Source organism: Etheostoma cragini, chromosome 1 (assembly GCF_013103735.1).
Source record: "Etheostoma cragini isolate CJK2018 chromosome 1, CSU_Ecrag_1.0, whole genome shotgun sequence".
Taxonomy (NCBI): domain Eukaryota; kingdom Metazoa; phylum Chordata; class Actinopteri; order Perciformes; family Percidae; genus Etheostoma; species Etheostoma cragini.
The window spans coordinates 24,527,940-24,539,070 of NC_048407.1; the positions used below are offsets into that span (position 1 = coordinate 24,527,940).

An 11,131-nucleotide genomic window follows, 5' to 3' on the forward strand; every position below is an offset into this window, starting at 1 on the left:
CTGAGAAATAAAATGAACTTTTTTGATTTTTGGAAAATGGCTGCAATGAAACAAAGAGTGAAAAATTTAAAGGGGTCTAAATACTTTCCGTACCCACTGTACATTTTTTTTATATAAACTTCTTTATCTGTGAGGAGCGCAGATTAACCTTGTACTTCTCAGACATAAATGACAGCTTCATGTTTCTGTCATCAGAAAGTTCCAGTCAGCATATAAAGCCATAAAAAAGCGCAGATGTTGTTGAGACTAAACAAGTGTCTGTTCTGCACCACATCACTGTAAACCTCAGCTGGTGTGTGGATTCCAGACAAATGGGAACTTGTTTTATTTATTTGTTATAACAAACATTAAGGGATTCAGGGGAATTATCGTATCCATTAACTGTATTTCCTATCCTTACCACACCCCTTGTGAACTTTAATACGTCCCACTCTATACTTACAGTGAAAAGTACAAAGAATCTCTGATTCTTTTCTCCCACGCAATTATTGACCCAGGGACAGTGGTGATCCATCTTCCGGATACATCTTTTACAAATACTGCAGGCAGGAGAGAGAAGATGTTAAGGATGACACCCACTGCTAAACTAATGCCGTTTACGCGTTCACCCTGTGCAAATACGGACATTCTTAGAAGTACAATTTGGATGCTTCACAGTGGGGTAAATAAGCATGTCACAAATTAATTCTGTGTAAAATTGGCCACAACAATTAGACTGACCTGCAGTGGTGTGCCCTCTCAGGTTTGATGCTGCAGCACTTTGGACACTTGTAGATGACCTCGCCAGGCTTCAGCTGTAAGCTCTCCATGTACTCCTTGGTTGCGTTGCCCTTTGGAACAGCACCCTGGGGGGAGGACACAAAGACAAATACTGTCAGTTATAAATGTCCAAAAAAAAAAGCATTATGCCATTATAGCTCAGAAGATTCAAACTGTGTAACTTTGTGAATGCAGAAACATAAATACTGTTTTTAGGCTTGTGAAAACACCCACTGTCATAATGATAATAATAGTGTATACTTTATTAATCCCACAAGAGGAAAACACAATTTTTACACTCTGTTGTTATTACTCACATTATACACAGGCCTGAATTACACACACATGCTCAGTACCTATGCATGCACTAATGGAGAGATGTCAGAGTGAGGGGGTTGCCCATAGAAAGGCACCAAGAACAGTTGGGGGTTTAGTGCCTTGCTCAAGAGCACCTTGGCAGTGCCCAGGAGGTGAACTGGCACATCTCCAGCTACCAGTCCACCACCATACTTTCAAAATCAGATATTACAATATTCTTCACCAAATACCTCAATATTGAAATATACAGTATATTATATAATACAACAATGACAATTGGTGCTTTAACAAGATATCTTCACAATTATATGTCACGACCGTATAAATCATTAAAAGCATAATGATTAATGCAGCTTTTAAAACCAGGAAAAGACAAAGCCCTTTGATATCCAAAATGTAAGTCAATATATAGTCTTATATTACAATATCAATATATTGCCAATTAAAAAGTAGCTGTCAATGGAACTAACTAAATCAAGTCAATCTAACTTTGAGGAGATAAAGTATTTTTAGGTTGATTTTTAGAGATGGAAATGCCAACATTTAATACCTGACTTTATTCCTTGGCATTTATTGTCTGGAAACATTTGGTCGACAACTAAAAAACATCTCTTCTCAGATTAGCAAATTAAATTTACTAGGATGCTCTACACATTTTTCCCGATCCAGCATCCCTCACAAACTGCCCCTCAGCTCAGTGTCCCAGATTAGATCAATGGTGGCACTGGCGATGCTTTCTAGTTAAGCTCCAAATTGAGGGTATCATTTTGATTATAAGCTTTATCTTACTCATCGACTATGTTTTTGCTTCCTTTCAACCCCCCCACCCTCTGTCCATCTGCATCCTCAACTTTCCACACTCTTACTTTCTTTGACATCCTTACCGGGTCCGTCAACATGGTGCGCAGATGTGATGCCAATGCAAGCACGGCCAGGGAGTTGAAGGTCGCCCCGTTCAGCAGCGAGTACCAGAAGTTCTTGCCGGGCAGCAGCATGACAAAGTTCACTACGAACTCGGCATACAGCACCAGGAACCAGGTCATGCCTGCACACACCATCCCACAGCTGTCCTGAATGAACCACATTGTGCGGTTCCCTGAGGTGTGGCCAGCGTGGGGACCACCAACCATCACCCCTGTTGCCAAGCTCCCTGTCTCCACATCTGAACCTGCCGACAGCAGCGGGTGATGCTGCTCCATATCTCGCAGTCGGTGGTTTGAAGACTGCATCCTGCCCTAGGGGAAGATGAAATATTTTAAGCAAGATTACATTTATGGATACAGTCCATTTCTTAACCAATAATTGACCTAAATATTTGCCGTTTATACGGTACTGCTGACGGCGACTACAATATATTAGTTTCCAGCAAAACAGGCCAAAAGCAGACAATCCATGTTATGTACTTCTTTACAAAGGAAATAAATGTCTGAATGACTGACACGTAAAATGCATTTTTTTAGAGTTTTTCATAATTTATTTATTTGTTTTAATGTCATGATACATTGTCTCTGGAAGTGTATTATTCAACTTTTGTTTTTGTTAAAGAAGGAAAAGAAAATCGCCATCCTCAATACTATCAAATCTTAATACATCTAGAATCTCAATACTTTTAGAATCGCAATGAATAAAAATGGTAATACAAATCTAATCAGCACCCATGTATTGGTAAAGAATCAAATCGGGACAAAAGAGCATCGTGCCAGCCCTAATAAATAAGCACCATATTATAATGTACTGTATGTTGGGTTAATTATAGAAATGAGAGCTAACATTTTTTGAACATGACCACGAGAGAGAGTTCGAAACAGATTGATATGAAACTAAGGTGCTCCAAGCAATGTTGGGTGACAGTATTTTCAAACAAAACGGGGCTAGCTCACCCCTCCCTCCTCCTTTCTTGTCGGTTATTGGCTGGAACTCTGTTTACTATGGTTTGCAGAGCAGGTGGGCACAATTTGTTTTTATTAGGGTTTGTGGACCCTGGGCTGTCTACAGAGACCGCGTTTTTACAGTGTGTTCTGGGGACAGGCAGCTCGCAGATAGGAGATGTTTGCTGTATGTGACAAAATAATGTTGTAGCATAAAAAAAGTTTGACATCTTTAAGGAAAAGAAGATTCTCACAGAAGAGAAGTTGTAGAAAAATCTAGGCTACAAGGATGCATATATACATTTACTACATTGTTTGCATTCAGCCTACTCATTTGCAATTGAGGGCTTCCATCCATTTATATTACCTAATTTTACATTTATTATGTCATACTTTATTCCAATATATTAAAACTTGCACTATTTCATGTCTGTTTTCTTAGATTCTCATTTAGTTTTTTTTTTTTTTTTTTACTCGTGATTTTCTTTTATTTCAAATTTGATTAGCATTGTTGGAGGGAGCCTGGGACACGAGATTTTCAACAACACTTAAAACTTGGATACGCATTATAACAGCTAATAAGAAAATTAAAGGAATAATATCCAACACTCAAAGTGAATAGAAAAAAATCTCTGAAGGTATTCTATACAGTACGAGGAGTAGGCTAAATCATGACACATTGACATTTCTTTCATTAAATAAGTCACAGAAGCAGTTTACAGCCTTGAGTTTTTCATTTCAGAAAAGCCCAATTAAACTATGGTAATATTTTGTCTTGCGGTTATCTATACAAAAAAGGTCACAGGGTCACCAAAATCATCAGGAAACATCACAAGAGAACCGTGAATATCTTTTTTCATCTTTATGGCAAGCTGGCCAGGAGCTGTGCACACATTGGTCAGTCCAAAGTGTTGGACAGAAAACCAACTGACATTACATTCCTCAAACCACACCACTAGCGGGGACAGGATGAGTCAACTTTGGACCCAACTGTTCAGACTCAGGGCCCTTTGAGCCTTGCAGATGATGTTACAAAAAACGAGTAATTGGAGTTTCTTACGCTGTATTTTTGTCAATGCCACAAGAGATCGTTCATGACCTTCCCGAAAGACTGTCTGCAGCTTTAAGATAAATCAATGGCTGACCTGATCCCTTTAGGAAACTGATCCTGCAGCTGAGGAGCATGTGAGGAATACAGGCTAATAATAATAATAATAATAATAATAATAATAATAATAATAATAATAATAATCTGTACACCCGGTTAGGCCTACCTCCTGCTAGCAAGCTTCACTAAGACAAAGTACACCAATTAAACCTGTCAGTACAAAAATATATACTTGTTAACCTTTTACACACTATCATCCCCTCTAAACTGGTCACCAAACTCAGTGAAATGGGCATCAATACCGCCCTCTGTAACTGGACCTCAGTCTGTTAGGTTAGATAAATCACTTGGGCTGTAACAATAAGCGATATGAATCTGTGACACAGGTTTGTGCATCTGTAGCTATTTATTTATTTTTATATTGTTAATAATTTTCATAGTTAATTTTGTTCTTTGCTGTTCAGTTTATATGGGTTTTTCAAATGTTCTTCTTGTTCTCAAAATCCCTCTTTTTTTGCTCATAAGCACTAACACAGGATGAAAGCCAGTGACACAACTGAAAGACAACAGCCATCTACTGAAGAATCTTGTTTAACATGCTTTTTACGTCTTACCAGTCACTCACTGTTCAGTCATTGTTAAACCACAGGCTTGACTTAAGTTGTTAGGCGGAGGTGTTGATTGTATTTGTTGAAGCAGTGTTATGATTGACTCTGATTTGATCCTATGAAGCAAAGGACTGTTTGCTTTTGCTAAGCATTTTAATCAAATGAAACATTTCCAGTGAAATGGGTAATGCAGAGCAAAGCTTTGAGTCTTTAGCTTACTAGCCAACCAGGCGGCCTTCCAAGCCCCACACTGTTTGTTTTTGCTTGCATCCAAAGACTCTCCAAGTCAGTGGGTGTTGTCAAAATTAATTACAAAATGGAAATGCCAACTGGGACAAATTATTTTTGGCCTGCAGAGCTGAAACCCCACACCAGCAAAGATGTCTTCCTGACAGCCAGAAAAAACAAGGATCCAGCTACAGTAGGAGTCCAGCTCAGGCCACACAGTGATTCAATGGGAATTGTGTGGCAGTTAATTCAAATTTCAATATTTGTAATAATGGTTTAATGACATCAGAATAGGTGTCAGCCCCATCATAATAATGTAAAAACATTTTAACACTAGTGGTTTTCTGCTAGAATGTTATGCTCTGTTATTAAACAAATGGGTGTATATATATAAAAAAACAAAACAGCAACCGGTTTGTTCTCCATTGCGCATATGTGACAAGACGTGGGAGGTCTCAAGATGATTGGGATCAGGGCCGATCCAGTCATGTTTAATAAATTGTAGTCTCGCTTTGCCAGACCCTCCTACACAGCACCCTGGAGGAGAGTATGGATACTCCACATAGCATTCGGGGATGGGAGGAAAACGTGCTTTGGTTTATTGGCATTTCTTTGAAACCAATGAGAATAGACTTGGGCGGTGCTAAGCCGGAGAAAATCTGCGGTGCAGCTGCAAAATAGGATCTGAAGAAACTTGTTTTGGTGAAACGCGTACGTTTAAATGTTTAAGTTGTGCAACAGAAAACTCAGATTGGACAGATAGTCTGGCTAGCTGTCTGGATTTGAGATCTGAAAAATGTGGACCATAGTCCTCATAAAATCAACAGGAGTTTAAAATGCCACCACAAAGGAAGCCCAAGGCAACGGATATGTGGCCTAAATTAGTAAAATCCGCCGGATTTTCCAGCAGCAACAAAGCAATTAAGTGGAACATCAAGAAAATTGGCACAGACTCTATAAAGCCTGACCTTTTTTCTTTTTTTTTTAACTATTCCTTGTTTTTTTACTCTGCCTACACTTGCAGTCAAAAATGCCCCACCAGACGCCATTGAGACACTGGAAACAGAAGTTTGTAACCAAGTAAGCAGAGTGAAAAACAAAAAACAGTTTCAATTATTGACATGGCAGCATGTGTCACTGAATGATGCAAGCACATCTGAACCACCTTTATCTGTTTTTACATTATTCTGCATCAAAAAGATCAAGGCTGGACATGACACTGGAGGAAATTACTGTCTCAGTATTTCACACCGAAATGACTGAGGCTACTGTTTAAAGCATCACCAAGTTAATAAATTGACCACAAAAGATAAGATGTATCAGCATTGTGCGGAAGGATACATTCAAAACGTATTCTGTTACAGAATACATGCCCAAAAATGTAATTTCATATTTTTTTATTTGTGGTCCCAAACTGCATAGCCTACTACAAAAATCTAATTGCAGTCTTGCTACCACAAGCTAATGTTAGCTAACATTAGCTAGCATGTCAAATGGGGCTAGTCAGTCTTTCAACGGCTCTGGGGCTAGTAAATCAGCACGTAGGAAGGAGAATGTAAAGTAGCAAGTCAACTAAGCAGGTACCTGATACAACTTTAAGCAGTAGACGAGTAGACTAACCTTGGCTAATTAAAAAAATAACATACTTAAGATACTTCTTCCGGTTGGAGGTGGAGTAATTTGGGCGCTGAAAGCAGGTTGGTTGCTGGCAAGCAGAGGTTGCACTGCACAGCTCAACATTGTTCTCACAATTTTTTCTTTAATGTGAAATGCTGTTTAAATTTTTAAGATGTAAACGCTTTCCTGCCCTTGCTCTGTTGTGCCGGTTCCAGCTCCATCTCTACCTCTATGAGTGATCATGCAAAAAGCTAATTGTTTTGTTTTCATATTGGGGCTTCTGGGAAATGCATGGAGTTGTTTTAATTTGTTTAAATAGTGTATAAACTGATGTAATCGTCATGTAATCCATTGATTTCAACAATGTAACTGTATTCTAAATACCACCTATTTGAGTTGTAACTGTAACAGAATACAGCTATTTAATAGCTATATAATTTGTATTCTGAATACTTAACACTGGTACATGTATTCCGTTTCTCCCAAACACTGTATCAGTTTCTGTAAGTTGGCTCAAAAAAAGAAAATGGTAGTAACTGATTCATCTGGCTGGCTCATCCATTTACTGCAAGGTTCATCAGTGTAGTATGTCACAATGACAGGAAAAAATGGAAAACACTCAGTTTTTGCAGGTTGGGAAATATTGGACACAAGGGGCTCAATCAGTAAAATCTACTACTGTAGAGTTGTATGGGGAATTACTCAAAGCACATGCACAAGCACAAATTTAGGGCTACATGTGTTGGAATTAAGTTATTTTAAAGTATTGAAGTTAAAGCTGCAATGGGAAAAATACCAAAAAACGTCAGAATATGAAGTAAAGTGAGACCTTTCCCTGAAGCTCTCCCTCTCTCATCTGTGTTGCACGGGCAATGCAAGTGCAGAACAGCCGATAGGAACGTGCTCTTTCTCTCTCTGAAACGACCTGTGACTGACCAAATTCTCCTGTGACAGCTAGATTCTCTAAAGCCTGGAAACAAAGCCAAGAGGAGGTGCAGAAATCTAATTTTGCACTTGAATTACAATTTGCTAAAAGGATTATCATGGAATATTTTCCCAACAATGCCAAAAAGGGCCTACCAGAGCTTTGAGTGGAAGTTATTTTTTTTTTTTAATGACAAGAAATATTACCATTTTTGGAAGCATGACGAGTGCACTGCACTTGCATTTAAATACAAACAATGTTGATTACCATGCATATTGTTTTTCTGTTGTCCTTAATAGGGCGAAAACCACTCTTGCCCAGTTCAAGGTGTATTGATTTTTCTGTGGTCAATGAAAGCGAGGTCCATTAAAGCCACAACAGCTCGTTGTCCAGCTGCCTGCCCTTCCTAGTCAGAGGGAACGACACAAGAGCCACTGGTCCCCCATCTCTCCCCTTTCCTTATTGCTCTTCTTCTCTTCTCTCTGACGTACACAACCAGCAGTAACCTCAGTGTCATCCTGCTCAGATTGCTTTGTAGGGTCACTCTGTTACAGAGTTATCAAACACAAAGTCAGAGCAAGGGCTGGTGTCTACTGTCAAAGAAAATTAGATGAAACAATAGCCAAAATTACTCCTGAAAGAAATGGGTTTTGATTTGCTATGTGAGTTTATGTTTCCCTGTTGCATTTCCAAATTTCCAAACAAATAGATAAACAAATGACATGGGGGTCTGCTGCTTTGCTCTGTTTGCCCATGTTGCTCATTTGGCACTGTGAAACAACTGACATGTTAATTTAGAAACATGTGGGGCAACCTACCTAATATGTTCTCTCCTCACAATAACATGCTGTGGTGTGTACGTCCTGGAACTGCGTTCAGGATGAAGTTCATATGTAGGCTGGCATGTAGGCTGAGACCTGAAAAAGGCAAACACATACAAAATGTGTTTAATGTTGGAGAAAAAAATCTTTATAAAAACAATTAGCTGTCAGTTTAGTTGTTAATTAGATACAAAGTTAACCCACTGTAGCCTACTAAATTTGTGAAAGTTATGATTTTGTTGCCACTATATACATGTAGTGTGGATCAAATGTTAGAAGCACCTCTAAATAAAATGCCATGAGGTTCAACAGCACAGCAAATTACAGCCTTCATAATGACCATTCCTCTTTCAAACAGTTTCAACAAAAAGTTAATATTATAACCTCAATTAAGTGAGGATATATTACAGGGATGTTGTATTAGACTGCAATAGTTGTACCTAATAAACTGGCTTCTGAATTCATTAACATTTACAGATACCACACTCTGTCTCAAGTTTTTACAATGATTTCTTCTTCCCCTACTGAATGGGTCTGTGTGATGTCCAGGATTTTGCAAGTGTTCCCTTTTTAACTCCCAGGAAACACACCCATCACGATAGCTTTTCATTGCAGTGTGGTGACACAGCAAGCATTTTCTGCGAATAGTCTGTTGACTAATCAGATTTTTCTACTGACTTGACTCTAGGGAAAAAATAAAAAAGGTTCTGTCTAGAGTGTTACCACCATCTCAATAGAGATGAGGTCTCTATCCAAACTACAGTGTTAATACTGACATGCCGCAGTTACTGATATGCAAGTTATCGACAATCACTATCGACCACATTCAGGCCACAGACTAAATCACCTCAACATATTAGTCAGAAATGATATTACAATTCAACAATAAATGTAAAGGTCGTGACTGAAATAAAAACTGAAGCACGAGCGCGCGCGCGCACGCGCGCACACACACACACACACACACACACACACACACACACACACACACACACACACACACACACACACACACACACACACACACACACACACACACACACACACACACACACACACACACACACACACACACAAGCATGCTGGACTGGATTGAAAATCTCACTTGCTAACTAGCTAGCCACGAAAAGACGCTAACACAGCTAACGTTAGCATGCTAACACAGTAGGCTATACGAGCAACGGGTGCAAAAGCAGAGCGTGCCGAGTGACAGCTAAATGACATACCTTAATATTCCTAAATTATCTCGTTGACAACGCAGTCTTAATACATTTTGAAGTCCCGTTTGAGCTAAACTTCAGTTCCAACGAAGCCGTACCCACAGTTGCAGCAACACATTGCTCTAACAACGGACTGACAGTGACCACCAGCAAGGTAACGACCGAGCTTCCGGGGTTCGCCTCGGGTTTCTCCGTAACTGTTCGCACATGTCCGACTAAATAATATTTGCTTAAATAGCCTCACCTCGTGGATTGTGACAGAATTGCAACTACTGCGATAATCTCAGTTCTCCACTACCGGGTGCTATAAAGTGACAGTAGGCCTACACACTACTTGACACTCTCAAGTAAACTTTGAGAAACTATACTGCATTGAAATACTGCAGTTTAAACTATTATGATTAAGATAATTATGGTTTGGCTACTCTGTCCAATGTTCCTGATTCTTCACATTCACAGTGAACATCAAGTGGATGCTTTTCAAATCAACTTGCACTTGAACTGCTCTGGCGCCCCTAACTTGACCACAATAGAAAATGGATAAATATTTTACGTAGCCTTTCTGGTTTGCCTGGTATAAACCCAGTCCCTCTCAAAAGACCCAACTAACAGAATCGTCTTGACATTTCTACAGTGACCATAATTTTGAAACCTTCATCAAAATCCATGCAAAAGTAGTTCAGCAAGCAGAAAACTGTTAGGCTACTCTGCTCTCTTAAACGCATGTTATGCTTCTTTTCTAGTCGTTTAAACCTGTTGTTAACAGGTATTTTTGTGACTGACAGTTGAACAAACATGGTCTGACTGAGTAAAATATTTAGCTTGTCCCCAGGAGGGAGCTGCAGGACCTTCCTGGCTGCAGTCACCGCTGTCACGTGTCTCTCAAGAGTAAATTATAAAACCAAGACAGAGCAGCTTGGCCCTTCTCTGCCTTGTGTGTGCAGCTGCGCAGTGAAAGCCCAGAGCTTCTGCCCTCTCCTGCTCTGGTTCAGAGCCAATATCAGCTGTCTGTTTTAAAAGGAGGGAGGGAACAAATACCCAGCAATCCTCCAAAGCAGCTTAAAGGCTGAATCAGGGCGACTGAAGCCTTTTCCATTTCCAGAACTGCTTTTCTCACTCTCTCCATTATAGCTAGATGAGCATCTGACTTACTGACAAACGAGCAGTCCCAATGGCTACATGTAAAATGTCATCTTTACACATACATTCTCCTAAAGGCTCTTCCTCACCAAAGCATCTCTTACTTGGATGTACCAGCATATGCATTAAAGGGATCAGGACTATAATACAAGCAGGGGAATTTGTGTACATGTAACAAACTGAATCTCCCACTGGAGGCCTTGGTTTCCTATGTGCATTATTATTATTTTGGCGCTGTCCACCCCCCACCCTTTGTTGACATGCTAGCTTTTGGAGTGAAATGATGTGAAGCAAAGTGGAGTGGAGAGCAGAGTGGTTTGGAGCGAGTGTGTGATGTAACTGTAGCTGTCCCCTGTTTGTGTGTATTTGTGTGTGTGTGTGTGTGTGTGTGTGTGTGTGTGTGTGTGTGTGTGTGTGTGCGTGTGTGTGTGTGTGTGTGTGTTTCTGCAGGAATCAAAGGGGAGCGGAAGATGTGTGGCTTTGCTTACATCAGAGAGGATAGGAGGGTAAAATACATTT

The 11,131-nt window shown here is 39.8% G+C and overlaps 1 protein-coding gene across 1 annotated transcript in view; it reads right to left on the reverse strand.

Moving 5' to 3' along the window:
• zdhhc7 (zinc finger DHHC-type palmitoyltransferase 7) overlaps positions 1–9,676 on the reverse strand; it is a 12,214-nt gene extending 2,538 nt beyond the window's left edge. The window contains exons 1-5 of the mRNA XM_034873785.1: positions 9,479–9,676; positions 8,250–8,348; positions 1,962–2,312; positions 721–845; positions 443–539 (exon numbers count right to left, since the gene is read on the reverse strand). Of these exons, the coding sequence (XP_034729676.1) occupies positions 443–539; positions 721–845; positions 1,962–2,306 (567 nt within the window). The 5' untranslated portion in view covers positions 2,307–2,312; positions 8,250–8,348; positions 9,479–9,676. The remainder of the gene's footprint in view (positions 1–442; positions 540–720; positions 846–1,961; positions 2,313–8,249; positions 8,349–9,478) is intronic.
• Between the last annotated feature and the right edge of the window lie 1,455 nt (positions 9,677–11,131).